Source organism: Tachyglossus aculeatus, chromosome 2 (assembly GCF_015852505.1).
Source record: "Tachyglossus aculeatus isolate mTacAcu1 chromosome 2, mTacAcu1.pri, whole genome shotgun sequence".
Classification (NCBI taxonomy): domain Eukaryota; kingdom Metazoa; phylum Chordata; class Mammalia; order Monotremata; family Tachyglossidae; genus Tachyglossus; species Tachyglossus aculeatus.
Genome location: NC_052067.1, coordinates 135,199,773 through 135,221,627, shown reverse-complemented (window position 1 = coordinate 135,221,627; position 21,855 = coordinate 135,199,773). Strand labels below are relative to the sequence as shown.

Sequence of the window (21,855 nt, the reverse complement as noted above, 5' to 3'; positions counted from 1 at the left end):
CATACACTGTACTAAACACTGGGGGATTCAAGCAAATTGGGTTGGATACAGTCCCTGCCCCATGTGGGGCTCACAGTCTCAATCCCCATTTTAAAGATGAGGTAATTGAGGCACAGAGAAGCGAAGTGACACAGAGAGAGGTTGGGGGGCAGTAACTAGATGCTTAGGGAGTGAGGACTCGATGAAGCAATAAGGAGGGAGAGAAGATAATAGTCAGGGAAGATTCCTGGAGGAAATGTGGTTTCAGGAGGGCAGCGAAGGTGGGGAGAGCAGCAGATGTGAAAAGGGAGGGAGTTCCAGACAGAAGGGAGGGTGTGAAGAAAAGGTCAATGGGGAGACATGAGGCTCCCTTTCTTACTTGCACAGGGAAGTTTCAAATTTCTAATCACTGCTGTCCTGCTGCCTTCCCCCTGCCCCACTTGGGGCCGCCCCCAACAGTTCACCCAGAGACAAGAGCTTCACTTGCTTACAAACTAAGCTGGCCCTGCTCCTTTGGGTATAGGTGGCTGAGCGGGACTGAGTCACAAGCTGTGCAGACCGGGTTTTTTGGTTTGTTTGTTTGTTTGCTTTTTTGTTTTATGGCATTCTTTAAGTGCCTACTATGGGCCAAGCACTGAGATAGATACAAGCTAGTCAGGTTTGCACAGTCCATGTCCCACATGAGGCTCATAGTCTTAATCTCCATTTTACAGATGGGATAAATAAGGCCCAGAGAAGTTAAATGACTTGCTCAAGGTCACACACTAGAGAAGTGGCAGAGCTGGGATTAGAACCCAGGTCCTTCTGACTCCAAGGCCTGGGCTCTATCCATTAGGCCATGCTGCTGGCTTCTTCTACTCTCCAGCTCCATTGGAGTGAGGACTGGGGAGTGGGTCAGCAGGAGCAGTAGACTTTTCACTCATCTTAAGACAGATTTTCCTGCAGCAGCCATTGGAACACAGAAGTTAGAATTAGAGCAGCATGGAATATACGTCCTGGGAGAGTCCTTTATCCAAAATGACTAGTTCTCTAAAAGAGGCAATCTTGAGTAAGGAAAGAAATAATCAATCAATAATGTTTGTGGTAGTCAGAGAATCCCAGCTTTGCTACCTGCTGCTTTGCAACCTTGGACAAGTCACTTAACTTCTCTGTGCCCCAGTTTCCTCATCTGCTAAATGGAAATTAAATTGCTGTTCTCCCTCCCCCTCAGATTCTGGGAGAGGGAATGTGCCTGATCTTATTATCTTGTACCTACACCAGTAATAATAATAATAATAATAATGGCATTTGTTAAGTGCTTACTATGTGCAAAGCACTGTTCTAAGTGCTGGGGGCGGGGAGGGATGCAAGGTGATTAGGTTGTTCCTCGTGGGGCTCACAGTCTTAATCCCCATTTTACAGATGAAGTAACTGAGGCCCAGAGAAGTTAAGTGACTTGTCCAAAGTCTCACAGCTGACAAGTGGCGGAGCCGGGATTAGAACCAACGACCTCTGGCTCCCAAGCCCGGCCGCTTTCCACTGAGCCACGCTGCTTCCCTACTTAGTACAATACTTGGTGCATAATAAACGCGTAACAAATATTATTATTATTGCCATTTTTATTATGATTGTTATTACTATGGGTAGAACACTGTACCAAGTGCTTGGGAGAGTACAATAGAATTAACAGACATGACCCCTACCCTCAAGGAACTGAAAATCTAGCAGGGGAGACAGGTATTAAAATAAATGACAGGTAATGGAAAGCAAGAGAATTTAAAGATATGCACTTAAGTGCTACGTAACAGGGATGGAGTTGGGTGCTCAGATGATGTGGAAATGCTGGAGTGCTAGTAGTGGGGGAAATAGAATGTGGAGATGAGCAGCATGACGCAGTGGCAAGAGCACGGACTTAGGAATCAGAGGTTGTGGGTTCTAATTGTGGATCCTTCACTTATCTGCTGTGTGACCTTGGGCAAGTCACTTAACTTCTCTGTGCCTCATTTACCTCATCTGTAAAATGGGGGTTAAGGCTGTGAGCCCCATGTGGGACAGGGACTGTGTCCAACCTGATTACCTTGTATTTATCCCAGTACTTAGAACAGTTCTTGGCACATAGTAAGTGCTTTACAAATACCATAATTATTCATTATTATTATTATTATGAGAGAATAATCAGGGAAGGCCCCCACTGGAGGAGATGTAATTGGCAGGATGTGAAGGGAGAGGGAGTTCCAGACAGAAAGAGGAGTATGAGCAAGTCGTCAGCAGTCGAAGCAAGAGAGACAAGTGTGAGGCACAATGGCTAGGTTAGCTCACCCAAAGCTCAACTAACTGAACACAATTGGGTAAACTTCAGAGGAACAAGACACCGCTTAATTGTTTCAGTCCTCCACAGAAGTAGGAGAATAGCAAAGATATTTTATGAGAACCTATTGATGGTATTTATTGAGCACTTGCAGTGTGCATAGCACTGTACTAAGCAGTTGGCTTAGTAGAAAGAGCACAGGCTTAGAAGTCAGAGAACATGGGTTCTAATCCCACCTCTGCCACCTGTCAGCTGTGTGACCTTGGGCAAGTCACTTAATTTCTCTGTGACTCGTTACCTCATCTGTAAAGTGGGGATTAAAAGTGTGAGCCCCACTTGGAAAAACTAATTTCCCTGTATCTACCCCAGTGCTTAGAACAGTGCTTAGCACATCGTAAGTGCTTAACAAATACCATTACTATTATTATTATTATTACAATACAATAGAGTTGGCAGACATCATCCTTGCCCTCAAAAGACTTTACAATCTAGTGGATTATTGTGGGCAAGGAACATGTCTACCAACTCTGTTGTACCGTACTCTCCCAGGCACTTACTTTCATTCATTCATGTAATCGTATTTATTGAGCACTTACTGTGTGCGGAGCACTGTACTAAGCGCTTGGGAAGTACAAGTTGGCAACATATAGAGACGGTCTCTAGCCAACAGCGGGCTTACAGTCTAGAAGGGGGAGACAGACAACAAAACAAAACATATTAACAAAATAAAATAAATAGAATAGTAAATATGTACAAGTAAAATAAATAGAGTAATAAATCTGTACAAACATATATACGGGTGCTGTGTGGAGGGGAAGGAGGTAAAGCGTAGGGGATGTGGGGAGGAGGGGGAGAGGAAGGAGGGGGCTCATTCTGGAAAGGCCTCCTGGAGGAGGTGAGCTCTCAGTAGGGCTTTGAAGGGAGGAAGAGAGCTAGCTTGGGAGAGTATGGGAAAGTACAAAAGAAACATTAGATATGTTCTCTTCCTGACACATTCTAATGGGAAAGAAAGATGTAAAAATATTACATGTGGGGTAATCAGAATAAGTAAATTAGAAAAGCTAGCCACTTACACAATAAGGGCTCAGAAAATGCTGTTGATGATAATGGCTATTGTAGTTCATATTTAGCCTTAGTCCTAGTTCATTTGGATAACTGGCTTTTGGATGTAATACCCCACCCATCTACTCACTCACCCATCCACCCAATCATTGTGATTGTCCACTTACCAGAGGGCCAAGCAGTGGCAGAGGGTAGGGTACTCATAGAGCTGAAATGACCGGCCCTAAATTTCATCCATGCATATGTGTGTATGGGGAAGGAAGGAAGCACGAGTGTATGTGTGTGTGTTTGTGCACATTCATGTATGCAAGTTTGGCGTGTTAGTACCCTGCCCCCTTCTCCCTGTCATATAGGGGTACCGGAGATGGGCATTTTAAAGAGCAAGTTTCAGGAGTCCTGTGGGACACCCACATTTAGCAGTTTCCTGAGCCAACAGTGCCAGGGCACTGGGGATTCTGGGATAAGCAGAAAATAGATGGAGAAAATCTCAGGGCAGAAGCCTCTGAATGGATTAGAGGGAAGTGGGAACTTTGCCAGCACTGTCCCATCCCCCAGGGCTTAGGCTGAGTAGTGGCAGAAGGCTGGTAGGGCATTCCCAGGGCAGGGTGATGCCTCATATCCCCTGCTCTGCCCTCTGGGAGCGAGGCTTCTGAGTATACAAGGCACTCACACACACCACCAAGAAACTAAATGTATTTTGTTACCACTACGATTACAGAATCAGTAAAGCCAGGATTGACGGAGGGCTGATCGGGTGAAAAGCACTGTACTGTACCGATTGGGTGAAAAGCCAACTCTTTACAGAATAAGCTTAGTTCAATGCTCTGCGCACAATCAACACTCAATAAACTCCACTGATTCAATAAATGGCATCAACCAATGGTATTTTTTGAGCACTTACTGAGTGCAGATGACCATATAAGCACTTGGGAAAGTACAGTGCAACAGAGTTGGTAGACAGGGCCCTGCACAAGAAGTTTACAGTCACCCATGCACCCACAGGTGAGCTTTGCCAACAGTGATGCCTTCTTTTTTTCTTTTTTTTATAGTACTGGTTAAGCGCTTACCATGTGTCAAGCCCTGTTCTAAACACTAGGGTAGATAATAATAATAATAATTATGGAATTTGTTAAGCGCTTAGTACGTGCAAAGCACTGTTCTAAATGCTGCACGAGATACAAGGTGATCAATTTGTCCCACGTGGGGCTCACAGTCTTAATCCCCATTTTACAGATGAGGGAACTGAGGCACAGAGAAGTTAAGTGACTTGCCCAAGGTCACAGAGCCTACAGGTGGCGGAGCTGGAATTAGAACCCATGACCTCCGACTCCTAAGCCTGTGCTCTTTCCACTGAGCCACGCTGCTTCTCTAATTAATCAAATTAATATATTGATTGATTAATACATAACACATTGATTAATACATTAATACATTGATTGATTGATACAAATTAATCAGACCAAATATAATCTCAGTCTCATATGGGACCTCACAGTCCAAGCAGGAGGGAGAATAGGTACCGAATCCCCATTTTGCAGTTGAGGAAACTGAGGCATAGAGAAATGACTTGCCCAAGGTCACACATCAGGCAAGTAGCAGAGCCAGTATTAGAAACCAAGTCCTCTGGCTTCTGCTTTATTCCACTAGGCCATATGCTGCTTCATATACTTTGAATATGAAGGACAACTGTGCGTGCTTGCAAGTGCATGTATACACACACACACACACACACACACACACACACAAACACTCTCTCTCTCTCTCTCTCTCTCTCTCTCTCACACACACACACACACACACACACAAATAAATGTCAAGAGTCCTATCCAGCTAAATACATTTGCAATCGCACTGGACCCAAATCATGACCTGACTCACAGCAAACAGAAACCCGCCCATGCACCCACAGGGGCCTTCCTTTCCCGGATGACATACATGAGACTGAACTAATAGCAAACAGTAAGTGCAGCTGGGGCTGAACTAAAGAAAGGGTGAAGTGGAAGATGGATAGGAAAAATTCTCCCTTTTCTCACCATGGCCTACTGTAAAGAGCATGGGCCTGGAAGTCAAATGGTCTGGATTCTAATTCCAGCTCTTTGTCACCTTGGGCAGATCATTTTACTTCTCTGGGCCTCAGCTTGTAGGCTGCGTGACTTTGGGCAAGTCACTTAACTTCTCTGTAAAATGGAGATTCAATAACTTTTCTCCCTCCTGTTTAGACTGTGAACTCCATGGGGGACTTGATTATCTTCTATCTAGCCCAGTGTTGCTACAGTGCTTGGCACATAGAAAACGCTTAACAAATACCGCAATCGTTGTTATTATTCTCAGCATGCAGAGCTGGAGGAATCAGCAATCCAGAGGAGAGATACCTTGGGAAGCCACGGTGCATTGTCGAGGAAATCCTGGTTCCCGAGAGAGGAACATGGGCAGCTTCACATGTGTCCTGGGAGAGAGATACTGGAGTGCTTTAACCTGGGGTCTCTCTCAGTGGCTGTAATGCTTTCTCAGGCCTGGAAATATGGAAGCCCACAGCAGGATTCTGCCCTGGTGAGGCCAGAGTATGGAGTCAGGGTTTGGTGGCATCACAGGGTGAGGTAGCAGAGCTCCTCCTTACGCTACTTGGCCTTTTATAACCAGTACCTCTTCCTTCACTCTCACCAGAATACCATCTCACCCTGGATCCTGTCAACCTGCTATAACTCCTTCCCCAAAAGGAGAAGAAGCAAGGCCTAGTGGAAAGAGCCCAAGCCTCGGAGTCATAGGACATGGGTTCTAATCCCAGCTCTGCCAATTGCTTGTTGTATGACCTTAGGCAAGTCACTCAATTTCTTTGGGTCTCAGTTTCCTCAACTGTAAAATGGGGATTAAATACCTGCTCTTCCTCCCACTTAGACTGTGTGCCCCATGTGGAACAGGGACTGTGTCTGTCCTAATTAACATCTACTTACCCCAGAACTTAGAAGAGTGTTTGACACATAATAAGTGCCTAACAAATACCATAAAAGATATAAAAGGACCAGGGCTCTAGAACAGCACTGGGGTTCAGCAGAGCACCATCGTCATCGTCATTATAATCACCAGTGGTACTTATGGAATGCTTACCAAGTGCAGAGCACTGTACTAAGTGCTTGGGAGACTACAACAAAGTTGGTAGACACGTTCCCTGCCCACAACAAGTTTTCAGTCTAGAGGAAGCTTTCGGTCTAGATCCCAGCAAGCCCCAGCACAATGAACCCAGGGCTTTGTGAGAAGCAGCATGGCTTAGTGGATAGAGCACAGGTCTGGGAATCAGAAGGACCTGGATTCTAATCCCACCTCTGCCTTGTATCTGCTGTATGACCTTGGGTAAGTCACTTAACTTCTCTGGGCCTCAGTTACCTCATCTGTAAAATGGGGATTAAGACTGTGAGCCCCATATGGGACAAGGGCTATGTCCAACCTGATTAACTTGTATCTACCCTTGGGCTTAGAACAGTGCTTGGCCCATAGTAAATGCTTGACAAGTACCATTATTATTATTAGTATTGAGTCCTTGATCTGGTGCTTTGCCAGCTCTTGATCTGGCATTTTCATGGAGTCCTCTGGTCCCAGCAGTGTCAGGAAGATCTTGATCTGGGGATATCATCATCATCATCAATCATATTTATCGAGCGCTTACTATGTGCAGAGCACTGTACTAAGCGCTTGGGAAGTACAAATTGTGCATGGTAACTAATTGTAGGTGATTTTAGAAGGCTGTTAAGGTGATCTATTGCAGACTGAGATTAGGCAGCTAGTGGAGACTACACTGTTGATTGACTGAGGCTTGAGGGGAACAGGCAGAGAGGGAAAGTCAGATAGAAGATTTTGAAGTTCTGCATGGATCCCACTCCATATCTGCAATTTTTGCTTTCCCTTTTCCTATTGATCATCCACAACCAGAACCTTTATTGCCAAACCCATTGAGGTTGCCAATAAAAGCAGCGTGACTCAGTGGAAAGAGCATGGGCTTTGGAGTCAGAGGTCATGGGTTCAAACCCTGGCTCCGCCAATTGTCAGCTGTGTGACTTTGGGCAAATCACTTCACTTCTCTGGGCCTCAGTGCCCTCATTTGTAAAATGGGGATTAAGACTGTGAACCCCACGTGGGACAACCTGATCACCTTGTATCCCCCAGCACTTAGAACAGTGCTTTGCACATAGTAAGCGCTTAACAAATACCATCATTATTATTAGTATTACCTTGGAAGAGAGCCTCTCACTCAGAAATAGTGTCCAAACTGGATCCAGGCTGTAGGAGGGCAGTAAATCATCCCTCTTATCTCCAAAAGGGAACTCTAGGCACACAGTATACTCCCATTCTTGACTTCTGACTGGTTTGGTACAGAGGTGCAGGATGTGGATTCTTCACCTTGTTTTCACCCTGCTCTCTCACTGTCTTCCACAGTCATTTCTGGGCTGTGCCCCTTCTGCCCAAGGCACTACCTGGTGGTGAGATTCCTTCACCCAGAAAATTTGGCTAAACTAGTTGCGTATAGACTAGCTGGGGTAGAGTCAACACCAGAACACTGGGTCAGTTGCATGGGTCAATGCGGCTCCTGGAGTTGGGATCTGGAGGAGCCCAGGATTGGAGCAGTCTTTCCTCATTGGAGGTGGCATTTGGGCAGGAGGCCTTTGTGCCATCAGACATTTGCTGCAATCAAACCTTGAAATCTGCCCTGAGAAGAAGAAGTTGACTGAGGGAGGTTATACCAATCCCTGAAAAGACTGTCCGGCCTCTCCATGCCCTGTCCATGCCCTGCTCCAGGGCTTCTGTTTGTCTAGTTGTGCAAAGGATAATTATGTATTTTGCCTCTTTGCGGGGTTTTTTTTGGTGGAGGTTGAGTTTTCAATTGTTTTGGGGTTTTTGGCAAAAATTTGAAAGATATCCTCCAAATATTGACTAAACAAATCTGGGAACCTACTCAAAGATGGCTCAATAGTAAGTATGAACATGTTCTTTTTTAAGTGGTATTTGTTAAGGCACTGTTCTAAGGGCTGGTATAGACCCAAGGTAATCAGGTTGGACACAGTCCGTGTCCCACATGGGGCTCACAGTCTTAATTCCCATTTTACAGGTGAGGTAACTGAGAGCCAGAGAAGTTAAGTGACTTGCCCAAGATCACCCAGCAGACAAGTGGCAGAGCCGAGATTAGAGCCCTCAACCTCCTGAACCCCAGGTCTGTGGTCTATGCACTAGGCCATTTTGTGTTAATTATGTGTTAAACACTGTTCTAAGCTCTGGGGTAGATACAATTTTATCAGGTTGGACCTCGTCTCCAAGACTGTGAGCCCACTGTTGGGTAGGGACTGTCTCTACATGTTACCAACTTGTACTTCCCAAGTGCTTAGTACAGTGCTCTGCACACAGTAAGTGCTCAATAAATAAGATTGAATGAATGAATGAATGAATGAACACCATGAAGTCACCATGGTCTCTGCTGTTGTTGAGTCTCAAAGGTATTCTGCTCGGTGGCCAGAGGAGGCACCTGATCCCCCCATCAGATGTCATGCAACACAAGCCACTGGACCCAGGGGACACAGAGCAGGAGAGTATGGATGGATGCAGACCATTACCACTACTGCAAAAACAACTCAAGTGCAAATCCTGCTTGTGCTAGTTGGATTTCCCTTTCTCCTCCTAACCACTGGTGTCTGAGCTATGTTCGTATGAGTGACAAGGGGCCTGAAAAAGTGCCCCTCTGAATTTTTATGTGAATAGCCTGCACGTATAATAATAATAATGGTGGTATTTGTTAAGCATTTACTATGTGCTGAGCACTGTTCTAAGCGCTCGACACTGTTCTAATATCACAACATTGCTAAAATCTGCCATGTCCTTTCCATCCAAACAGCTACCACGTTAGTACAATCACTCATCCTATCCCACCTAGATTACTGCATCAGCCTCCTTTTTGACCTCCCAACCTCCTGTCTCTCCCCACTCCAGGACATACTTCCTTCCGCTGCTCAGATTATGTGTCGAAAGAAACATTCAGGACATGTCACCTCCCTCCTCAAAAATTCCCAGTAGTTGCCTATCCACCTCTGTATCAAACAAAAACTCCTCACCATTGACTTTAAAGCACTCCATCACCTTGCCCTCTCCTACCTCACCTCCCTTCCCTCTTTCTATAACCCAGCCTGCATACTTTGCTCCTCTGGTGATAACTTTCTCATTGTGCCTCCATCTTGCTTGTCTCTCCCGCCGACCCCGGCCCATATCCTGCCTCTGGCCTGGAAGCCCTCCCTTCTCAAATGTGCCAGACAATTACTCTTCCCCGGCTTCAAAGCCTTACTGAGGCCCGTCTCCTCTAAAAGGCCTTCTCAGACTAAGCTCCACTTTTCCTCATCTCCCACTCCCTTCTGCTTCACCCTGACTTGCTCCCTTTGCTCTTTCCCCCTCCTCACCCCCACAGCACTATCTATATAATTTTCTGTTTACTTGTATTGATGTCTGTCTCCTCTCTCTCTAGACTGTGAGCAGGGATTGTTTTCTTTTTATTGCTGTATTGTACTTTCCCAAGCGCTTTCCTAAGTGTGCTCTGCACACAGCAAGTGTTCACTAAATATCATTGAATGAATATATGAATATATATAAGAGAGATAATAATAATAATAATTGTGGTATTTGCTAAGTGCTTACTATGTGCCAGGCACTGTACTAAGCACTGGGGTGGATACAAGAAAATTGGGTTGGATATAGTCCCTTGTCCCACCTCGGGCTCACAGTCTCAATCCCATTTTACAGATGAGGTAACTGGCACAGAGAAGTGAAGTGACTTGTCCAATGTCACCTAGCAGACAAGTGGCAGAGCCAGGATTATTCATTCAATCATATTTATTCATTCATTCATTCAATCGTATTTATTGAGCGCTTACTGTGTGCAGAACATTTATTGAGTGCTTACTGTGTGCAGAGCACTGTACTAAGCGCTTGGGAAAGTACAATATAGCAATAAAGAGAGAAAATCCCTGCCCAGAATGAACTCACAGTCTAGAGGAAAGCTTGGCTAGTTGCCACGAAGTAGGTGTCAATGCCTTAACCATATATGTTTTGTAAAGGCCACTAGGGCCTCTTCCATCCTTCTCCTGGGGAGTGTTAACCTTCTTTCCTTTCATACAACCCATTAGAAGCCATGACCTTCTGACTTCCAGGCCAATGCTCTGGGATTGTCTTTGGAAAACATTAGGGATGGGGTGCTGGGGGTTCATGACACAGCTTTACCAACATAATAAACCACAATATTCACTGTCACAGTAAGAAAAGATTTATTAGCATACAGATAAACATCAACAGATCCTGCTTCTGTGAAGCCCTCAAACCAGAGGCAATGAGCTCTCTAACACTATTTAGAGGGGCATTGAGACTTTCTTACTGTGGGCTGATTAGTCCCAAATCAATATTTAGTCCAACTACGGGTTTAAGACCAGTGCGGGCATTCCCAGCCAAAAAGTCTCCTTCTGGGCCGCCCTTTTAGATAACAGCGAGAAGCAGCGACAGGAGTTTTCCACAGCTTTTTATACTATACTCGTTGACTGTTACATCCATCTTCTTCTGCCTAATTATCCTAATCTATCAATTACAGTTCTTTTATGTTCTGTTATTAGAAGATGTCTCTCCTGGGGCCTCTGTGGGTGTATCTTTGCATGGCAAATCTCTGTCTGGCTGGAATGCCCTCCCTCCGCATATCCGCCAAGCTAGCTCTCTTCCTCCCTTCAAGGCCCTACTGAGAGCTCACCTCCTCCAGAAGGCCTTCCCAGACTGAGCCCCCTCCTTCCTCTCCCCCTCCTCCCCCTCCCCATCCCCCTGCCTTACCTCCTTCCCCTCCCCACAGCACCTGTATATATGTATATATGTTTGTACATATTTATTACTCTAGTTATTTTACTTGTACATATTTATTCTATTTATTTTATTCTGTTAATATGTTTTGTTCTGTTGTCTGTCTCCCCCTTCTATACTGTGAACCTGCTGTTGGGTAGGGACCATCTCTATATGTTGCCAACCTGTACTTCCCAAGCGCTTAGTACAGTGCTCTGCACACAGTAAGCTCTCAATAAATACGATTGAATGAATGAATGAATATGCCGAAGAACTTATCAAGTTGTTAGTGCAAGGTGCAAACTGCACACTTCACGCTCACACTCATGTATGCAGTCTAACCTTTCAAACGGAAGGATGGCTACCAAAAGATAACTGACTCAAACACCAGTTAAAGGGGATTTGAAGCTAGCATTTTGAAATTCAGCTTGAGTGAACCAAAAGTATTTGCATAGGCAGGTGGGGAATGGAAGAAAGACATTGTCCCTATGTACAAATGGGGAAACTAAAGGCCAAGGTGACAAGTGAGTCAGCTGTGGGCAAGGATTGCCTCTATTTGTTGCTTAATTGTACTTTCCAAGTGCTTAGTACAGTGCTCTGCACACAGTAAGCCCTCAATAAATATGACTGAATGAATGAATCACCAAGGATCCAAAGAATTAGAGAAGAGTAAGGTTTTCTGACTTTCAGGTTAAGTTAAAAGCTGAGAGTGTGTGAGGGGGAGAGGGTGAATGGGAAAGGGAGTCATCTTCTCTGTTCCTCTTTACCCAGGTGTGAGTTGAAATACCAGATAAGAAATCACATCGAGCCATTTTTTTTTAGCCATCCCAGAGGCCTCAGCAGACTAACCTGCCCCTTCTGTTTGGGGATTAGACATAAAGGGCGGCAATGACTAGAGCAAGGAGGATGCCAGTACAAATCCTTTTTAAAATACCATTGTCCAGAAACCCTATCAGTATCTCCCATTCCTATGGGAACTAAACACAGCTGCTAACCCCCCTGCACATACCAAAAGCCATATTCCTAACCATACCGGAGGCAGGAACACTCTGACCATCTCAGTCACAAGAACCAATGCACATAATAAATACACTGCATCCGGTGTCCGTTTGATAGTCTGCAAAATATCTTTTAGTCGTTGCCTAATGATCCTTACAGATTCTCCAAGGTTTTTCCTTGCTCTTAGCTTTGCTCCTCTTAGAAATTCCTGAAAGCTATTAATGGCAGCTCTGATTTTATTTGAAAATCGGCCCCTGACTTGTTTCAGGAATGTTTCCGCAACTTCCTCCAATTTGATCTTTAGTTCCTTCTGAAGCTCATCTCTTGCCTCTACCCCTTGCAGAGAAGCTGTAAATCTCTCCAAAAGGGTAGCACACTCCCTTCGGACATCTTGCTCCAACCTGGGAAGATCCAGACTGAACCAGCCAAAAGAAGACACCTGTGTTGAAGAGACCAGAGTGTGTCAAAGAGGTAACACCCAGCCAGCTCCTTAGATCCCACTAAGTCCCTTGGCTGTTGAGACAGTGCCAGGTAGTATGGGATTCTAGGGACACAATTCTCCATCCATCCCAGGATCCATTTCTAGCTGGACAGGATGGTGATGATGGATGGTGCAGGGTCAGAGGGAATAGGACACAACAAGGAACATTGTGAGAAGGAGCAAAAGTGAAACAGCATTCCATCATGCTGACATCTCACATTACATTTTACCTGTAAATACTTGTACACCTCCCTGCACACCCTCAGACACCCCTTCCCCCGCCTCATTCCACCAAACACACACACTTTTATCCAGGTAAACTGTTCCCTAACTCCAGGGCTTAGGAGAAGAGAAAAGGGGCAGTGGAGTCAAAGGTTTGGGGTTGGGGAGAAGAATGGAGTTTGAGCATTTCTCTGAGAAAAAGTTAGAGGGGTGCTTTCTGGAATAAACTGTCTGAAGAGGAGTCCTCAGGCCTGGATTTCCCTCAGGGCAGTCACTGGACATTAAACCAGCAGTCACCTGGGTCCAGGGACTGGAAGTCAGTCATACCAGGGTTCTTGGACCCTTTCTTCTTGAGGAAGAGATGGGTGAGTGGGCTCGTGAGCATATGCTTCCCCAGGCTGCAGAGGGGCAAGTTGTATTGGTGTTTCTAGGGAATTGTCTTCTTTCCAAATCAAGGGCCATGGCTGGACTCTGGTGAGGTTTAGACCTCATTACTTTGGGTGGAAAGCCACTGCTCCAGAATCTGCTTCCTACAGATGCTGAGAAACAACGTGGCCTACTGGAGGGAGTACAGGCCCGGAAGTCAGAAGGACCTGGGTCCTAAACCTAGCTCCATCACTTGTCTGCTCTGTGACTTTGGGCAAGTCACTTAACTTCGGCACTTCAGTTCCCTCTTCTGTAAAATGAGGATTAAGACTTTGAACCCTATATGGGATAGGGATTGTGTCTAACCGGATTGTCTTGTATCTACCCCAGTGCTTAGAACAGTGCCTGGCATGTAGTAAGTGCTTAACAAGTACCACAGTTATTATTATTATTATTGGACACTTCCTTGTTGAAGTGCTCAAATGCCTCTTTTCCACTTTTCCTCCACCTTGGACTTTGGTCCACAGAATTTCATCCTGGTTTTTTAGGCATTTACTACATGGGAACAAACCTTTTCATCAAGAAATTCCCGAAACTCCTTTAGGATTCTGTCCATCTCTAGCTCCTTCTTCAATCTCTTGATGGTTCTTCTCAGCTGTATCAGGGCAACAGAGACCAATGAATCTTGGGATCTGATGGTTACATGGGGGCTTGGGGGTGAGAAACTGGGGAGGCAGGCAAATTCTGGGACACCCTCCACCCTGATCTGCACTGACCACAACGGGCTGCTCTAGCAGAATCTTCAGATTCAAACAGGTTCAACTCCCTCCCCTAGCTCTCTTCCCACCCTTTAATATCCTCCCTCCCTGACTTCCTTGGGGGAAACTCTTCCATATTTCTCATTCCTCTCCTCTCCCTCACTTCTAAATCAGAATTCCACCTCCTTCTCTGCACCTTCAAACCTCACCCCTGCTCCAGGTTCCTGTGAGTCTTCATTCAATCAATCAATCAACACTATCTATTAAGTCCTTACTGTATGTGGCGTTCTGTACTGAACACTTGGGAAAAGATAATACAACAGAGTTAGGAGTCACATTTCCTGTCCAAAATGAACTTACAGTCTGGAAGGGGAGACAGACATTAATGTAAATGAATAATTTAAAATATATAATCTATAATCAATATTTATATATTGGTGCCTTGGGGTTAAGGGTAGAGTTAATACCAAATACCCAAAGGTTGCAGGTGAAAGTGCAGAGACAATACAGAAAGGAGAGGGAGCTGGAGAGGGCAACTTAATCAGGGAAGGTCTCTTGGAGGAGAATTGACTTTAATAAGGTGTTGGGGGATGGGAAGAATGGTGGCCTGGCATATATGGAGAGGGAGGGTGACCCAGGCCAGAAGGAAGACGTGGGAAAAGAGTCAGCAACAAGATAGATGAGATTGGGGAATAGTAAGAAAGCTGGGATCAGAGGTGGGAAGTGTATGGACTGGGCTGTTGTAGATCAGTGGGGAAAGGTAGTATAATCATAATTCTGGTATTTGTTAAGCACTTACTATGTGCCAAGCCCTGTTCCAAGGGCTGGGGTAGATACAAGGCAATCAGGTTGTCCCACGTGGGACTCCCAGTCTTAATCCCCATTTTATAGATGAGGAAACTGAGGCACAGAGAAGCAAAGCTGCTTGCCCAAGGTCCCACAGCAGACAAGTGGCAGAACCGGGATTAGAACCCACATCCTCTGACTCCCAAACTCGGGTTTGTTCCATTAAGCCACTCTCATAGTGCTTTACAGCCAATGGTAAGGAGTTTCTGTTTGATGCAGAGGTGGATGGGCAAACACTGGAGGCTCTTGAGGAGTGGGGAGACATGGACAGGACATCGCTTTACAAAAATGATCCACGTAGTGGAGTGAAGTGTGGACTGGAGTGGGGAGAGACAAGTGGCTGGGAGATCAGCAAGGAAGCGGATATAGTAGTCAAGGTGGGATATGATAAGTGCTTGGATCAATATAGTAGCAGCTTGGATGGAGAGGATAGGGAAGATTTTAGCAATGTTGTAAAGGTTGAATTGACAGGATTTGGTGACCGATTGAATATGTCAGTTGAATGAAAGAGATGAGTCAAAGACACTCCCTCATTCTCATCCTCATTCCCTTTTTCTCTCTCTGATAAATGACTGCTGTTCTTCCTAAGTTTATTATCTGCAGCCCTAAAGCACGCATATCTTCCAAAATACTTTTATCTGCTTCCAATCACCCTTATCTCTCTTCTAATTCCTGTAAGGAGCTGTCTGGTGGCTGCCCAGGAAAGCAACCATCGCACTAAGCTTCCAAGTGTTCAGTGATGCCTTTGTTAGAGAAACAGTGCTGGACTAGGTCAATGTTCATTCATTCATTCAATTGTATTTATTGAGCACTTACTGTTGCCGTAGAACCAAAGGACATCTCTATTACTAGATTAGAAGGTTTATGAGTCTGATTCAGGTTAAATTGCTTATGATCTTGCGTTACTTATGTTCCCTCCAAGTCTTCTCTTCGAAATCCCTCAGCCCCTCCAGCCTGGTAATGAATCTTCGCACACTATGTCCTCAATATAGGAAATAGTTCTCACTATGCCTCCTTATGACCTTCAATGACATGACGTCAGTCCCTGTATTCAAATGCTAAGGTCTCTCTTCTACAGTCCCCACCTCTCTCTCTCGGCTTGGCTTGCTTGGCTTGTGAGAACGATGTGGTAGGTTGAGAAGGCTTTTGAGAGGGGACACGTGAAATTAAAACCCCCTCAGAAGTGATGTATCATTTAATAAAGACGAGGTGAAAGAAGAGGTTACAGATAGGTAAAATGTGGATGGAGCAAGGAGAAGGAAGAGGAAAGTGATGGACTATTATGGGTTGAGGAAGTAAGTGCCCACAAAGAGGCCCAACGTGCCTCTGCCAGCAAGCTCTCATCTACTCTTTCCTTGCAAGGAAATGTGAAGCAGTATGGCCTAGTGGAATGAGCACGTGCCCAGGAGTCAGAGAACCTGGGTTCTAATCCCTGCTTTGCCACTTGTCTGCAGTGTGACCTTAGGCAAATCACTCAACTCTGTATCCCAGTTACCTCATCTGTAAAATGGGGATTAGGACGGTGAGCATCATGTAGGACAGGGACTCTGTACAGCCCAATTTTCTTGTACCTACTCCAAGACTTAGTACAGTGCATAGCACATAGCAAGTTCTTAACAAATACCATAAAAACAAACAAAAACGGGGCTGAGAGTAGTTCTCTTCATTCAACAAAGCTTCTGTTCTTATTACCCTTTGCTGTGGTTGGGCAGGGATGAGAGGAACTGAGGCTCATTTCTCTAACCCCATCAATATGAGAGTACAGTGAAGTGGCACTAGAGTTTGAGGGAATACTGGAGATTAGAGTGCAGAAGAAAGGAGCAGGGCTCAGAGAGTTTCCCTTGAACTTAGAGAGGGGCTGGAGCACTGGAAACCGGCAATAATAATTATGGCATTTGTCAAACACTTTCTATGTGTCAAGCTCTGTCCTAAGTGCTGGGAACTGATCGGGTCGGACACTGTCCCTGTCCCACATGGGGCTCACAGTCTAAGTAGGAGGAAGAATAGGTATTGAATCCCCATTTTACAGTTGAGGAAATTGAGGCACAGATAAATTAAGTGATTTTTCCAAGGTCACCCAGCAGGCAAAAGGCAGAGCCAGGATTATAACCCAGGTCCTCAGACTCCCAGGCCCAGGCTTCATTTTCTCATTTCTCTCTTTGCTGGGTCCCTGTTTGGCAGGAAGACTTGAGAGCTGGAAAGTTTTAAGAATAGAAATGCTTTGGGTAGCTATGCCTCTTTACTGTCTCTGGTCTCTCATGGCCACTGGCACTTCCAGCACCTTTGACAGAGTATTTCAGCACTCCCTTTGCCACACAGCATGTCTACCCTAGGAGATAAGGCGCTGGCCAAAGCTGCTGGGGCTAGACAGATCCTCGAGGTGAGCTCCAGTAAGGTCCAATACAAACAAAGCCTTGAGGATTTACTAATTTACTGGATATCTGTGTCACAGGACAGGGTTGGGGTATCCTCAAATAAGAGGAGGAGATGGGCAGCAGGGAGAGTGTTAGAGGAACAGTGAGGTAATAATAATTATTATTATGGTATTTGTTCATTCATTCAATCATATTTATTGAGCACTTACGTTGAGCAGAGCACTGTACTAAGCGCTTGGAAAGTACAATTCGGCAACAAATAGAGACAATTCCTACCCAATGACAGGCTCACAGCCTAGGAGATGGGCTTACAAGGGCTTTCTATATGCCAGGCACTGTACTAAGCGCCGGATGGTATGGCATGATTTCCAGGTAGAATGCAATGTGCCAGAAATAGAATTGAGAGTCATTTCAAAACAGAGGGCAGATATATCTGCGAGCCCCTTGAGCCAATGTTGATCAAGTGAAGTAGCGTGTTCAGGATGGACCCTGGCTGAGGTGCAGGGGAGGGGAGAGAACTTTCGCTCTAAGTAGCTGAAAGGGCGCAGATGTTTAAGGAGCAATCAGAGTGGCAGGAGGCATATGAAGAGGGAAAATGTCACATAGTAGGTATGTGGTGGACCTGGAATTAGAACCTAGTTCCTCTGACTCCCAGGCCCGTGGCTTTCCATTAGTCCACACTGCTTCCCAGAATTGTCAAAATGGGCATGGGCCAACTGAAGGTTAACAAAAACCATTAAGGTTCGTGGGAAAGTCACTTAGTAATGAAAATTCCATCTGGCAATATTCAAGCATTGAAGACTCAGAGATTGAACCTAGAGTGATTAAATTTAGATTGGTGCTTGGGCTTAGTCCTCTAGCTTTCACCTATACAAGCAGTGGAGACTGAGCGGTGAGATGGGGGGAGTCAGTCAAGATGGGGGCCCAGGCATTCTTTCATCCTCAGCTACTGCCAAAGTGGAGAGAGAAACAGAAATTACCTGTACTGGAGATCCAAGGTAGCATTCTCTCTCATTAAGGTCTTCTACCACCCTCTAAGAAGGAATAGGAAGTAACAAGAAGATCAATCAATGACTACTATGCCTGCCATCTTTTTCTTTACATTTTATTTCATTGTTTTAATGCAGGTCGTCCATTTGAATGGGGAAAAAAACACATTTGGGCAAACTTTAAAATTCGCTTTAAGTAAAATGCCCTATTTGTTGTTGTTATTTTATTAATCTCTGACTATGTCAAGCCCTGTTCTAACCACTGGTGTAGATACAACTTAATTAGGTTAGAAAGAGTCCCTGTTCCACATTGGGCTCACAGTCTAAGTAGGAGGGAGAACAGGGATTGAATCCTTGTTTTACAGTTGAGAAAACTGAGGTGCAGAGATATTAAGTGACTTACCCAAGGTCACAAAGCAACCAGTTGGCAGAGCTGGGATTTGAACCGAGGTCCTCTGACTCCTAGGCCCATGCTCTTTCCACTCTGCAACACGCTTCTCATTTATTAAAATGTTACTTTCTCAAAGATGCCAACATCATTACCAGCTTCAAAAAAAGTAACTGCAGTCATCTGCAACAGCTGTCAAACCACCTCACTATTTCGTTGCTGAAAAGATTCCAGCCAAATCCCTCTGAACTGTAAAGTCCTGTATCTGTGAACTTGCTGTGGGCAGTAGTGGATAGAGCACGGGCCTGGGATTCAGAAGGTCATGGGTTCTAATCTCGCTCTGCCACATTTCTGCTGTGTGACCTTGGGCAAGTCACTTCACTTCTCTGGGCCTCAGTTACCTCATTTGAAAAAGGGGGATTGAGATTGTTAGCCCCATATGGGACAGGGACTGTGTCCAACCAGATTTGTTTTTTATTCACCTCAGCACTTAATACAGTGCTTGGCACATAGTAAGTGTTTAACAAATACCATAATAATAATTATTCTTATATGTCTGTTATAGTGTCATATCATACCATACCAAGTGCTTGGTATAGTGCTCTGAACACAATAAGTGCTCAAAAAATACGATTGATTGATTGGCTACTGTGCCTTGTCCTTATTTCTCCCACTGCTGATCTCTTGATCACACCCTCCCTTCTGTCTGTAACTTACTCCTGTTGCTCTTTCCATCTTAAAACCCTTCTGAAATCACATTTCCTCCAGGTACGCCTTCCCTGATTTATCTTTCATTTCCCCACCCTATTTCCCCCTACTGTCACTTCAGTATTTCCAAGTGATCTAAGCACTAGGAGACTCAGACCCTTTCCACACTTTGTAGCACTTGTGTGCAAATTTTTGGTGTCTATTTCTTCCTTCTATTTGTCATTTATTTTAGCGTTTGTCTCTTCCACTAGATTGAAAGCTCCTTGAGGGCAGGGATCAAGTCTGTTAACTCTCCAAGAATGTATAGTATGGGACTCTGAACACAGTAAGTGCTCAATAAGTATCACTAGAGAAGCAGTGTGGCTCAGTGGAAAGAGCCCGGGCTTTGGAGTCAGAGGTCATGGGTTCAAATTCCGGCTCCACCAACTGTCAGCTGTGTGACTTTGGGCAAGTTCACTTCACTTCACTGGGCCTCAGTTACCTCATCTGTAAAATGGGGATTAAGACTGCGAGCCCCCCGTGGGACAACCTGATCACCTTGTAACCTCCCCAGCGCTTAGAACAGTGCTTTGCACATAGTAAGCGCTTAATAAATGCCATAATCATCATCACTTTTTGACTGGTGGAGAAGGGATGAATCCAGGAAATGTTGTGGAGTTCTCCATCTACCCCCCTCCCTTGGAGAACTCATTCACTCACATGGCTTCAACTACTACCTCTATGTGAATGCTACTTAAATTCACATCTCCAGCCCTGATTTCCCTCCCTTTCTGCTGCATCACATTTCCTCCTGTCTTCAAGACATCTCTACCTGGACATGCTCCCATCACCTCAAACTTAACATGTCTAAAACGGAACTTATCTTCCCACATAAAACCTCAACCTCTCAGCTGCCTTTGACCCCGTGGACCTTCCTGTTCTCCTGAATATGTTATCCATCCTTGGCTTCACTGATTCTGTCCACTCCTGGTTCTCCTCTTATCTTTCTGGCTGTTCATTCTCAGTCTCCTTCACGGGCTCCTCCTCTCTCTCCCATCCCCTAACTATAGGGGTCTCTCAACGTTCAGTTCAAGGTCCCCTTCTATTCTCCATCTACACTCATTCCCTTGGAGTTTACTACCACGGCTTCAACTACCATCTCTATGCGGATGATACCCAAATCTACACCTCCTCCTCTGATCTCTCTCCCTGTCTCCAGGCTCGCATCTCCTCCTGCCTTCAGGACATCTCCTCTTGGATGTCCTCCTGCCTCCTCAAATTTAACATGTCCAAACAGAGCTCCTTATCTTCCCTCCCAAACCCTGTCCTCTCCTGAACTTTCTCATCACTGTAAGTGGCACAACCATCCTTCCCGTCTCACAAGCCCATAACTTTGGTGTCATCCTTGTCTCTGCTCTCTCATTCAACCCACATATCCAATCCGTCACCAAATCCTGTTGGCCTCACCTTCACAACATCGCTAAGATCCACCCTTTCCATTCGAACTTCTACCACATTAATACAGTCACTCATCCTATCCCACCTAGATTACTGCATCAGCCTCGTTACTGACCTCCCAACCTCCTGCCTCTCCAGTCCATACTTCACTCCACTACCCAGATCATCTTTCTACAGAAACGTTCAGGGCATGTAACTCCTCTCCTCAAAAATCTCCAGTGGTTGCCTGTCCACCTCTGTATCAGACAAAAACTCCTCACTATTGGCTTTAAAGCTTTCCATCACCTTGCCCCCTCCTACCTCACCTCTCTTCTCTCCTTCTACAACCCAGTCCGGATACTTCGCTCTTCTGGTGCTAACCTTCTCACTGTGCCTTGATCTTGCCTGTCTTGCTGCTGACCTCTGGCCCACGTCCTACCTCTGGCCTGGAATGCCCTACCTCCTCAAACCTGCCAGACAATTACTCTGCCTGCCTTCAAAGCTTTACTGAAGGCACATCTCCTCCAAGAGGCCTTCCCAGAATAAGCCCCACTTTTCCTCATCTCCCACTCCCTTCAGCGTCACCCTGACCTGCTCCTACTACTATTCCCCCCTTTCCCTGTCCCACAGTACTTATGTATATATCTGTAATTTTATTTATTTATATTGATGCCTGTTTACTTGTATTGATGTCTTCCCCCCCACCCCCAGCCCACCCCTGCCCCCACCCAGACTGTGAGCTCATTGTGGGCAGGGATTGTCTCTCTTTATTGCTGTATTGTACTTTCCCAAGCACTTGGTACAGCGATATGCACACAGTAAGTGCTCAATAAATATGAATGAATGAATGTCCTCCTCCCAACTTTCTCATCACTGCAGGCAGCACCACCATCCTTCCTGTTTCACAAACCCATAACCTTGGCATTAGCCCTGACTCCTCTCTCTCATTTAACCCACATATTCTATCCATCACTAAATCCTGTCAGTTCAACCTTCACAGAATCACAAAAATCCACTCTTTCATCTCCATCCAAACTACTATCACATTAATCCAACCACTTATCCTATCATACCTTAATTACTATATCAGCCTCCTTGCTGACCTCCCTGCCTTCTGTCTCTCCTGACTCCAGT

The 21,855-nt window shown here is 45.3% G+C and overlaps 1 protein-coding gene and 1 non-coding gene across 2 annotated transcripts in view; both read right to left on the bottom strand.

Annotated features, from left to right (window-relative positions):
• Positions 1–10,349: 10,349 nt before the first annotated feature.
• LOC119924669 lies at positions 10,350–10,477 on the bottom strand. The gene has a single exon (XR_005449369.1). It is a non-coding gene; the product is annotated as a U6atac minor spliceosomal RNA (small nuclear RNA).
• Positions 10,478–11,395: 918 nt separating this feature from the next.
• The window catches only part of LOC119942865 (RING finger protein 112-like), a 48,550-nt gene continuing 38,090 nt past the window's right edge, over positions 11,396–21,855 (bottom strand). The window contains exons 10-12 of the mRNA XM_038763887.1: positions 18,201–18,254; positions 13,813–13,896; positions 11,396–12,611 (exon numbers count right to left, since the gene is read on the bottom strand). Of these exons, the coding sequence (XP_038619815.1) occupies positions 12,126–12,611; positions 13,813–13,896; positions 18,201–18,254 (624 nt within the window). The 3' untranslated portion in view covers positions 11,396–12,125. The remainder of the gene's footprint in view (positions 12,612–13,812; positions 13,897–18,200; positions 18,255–21,855) is intronic.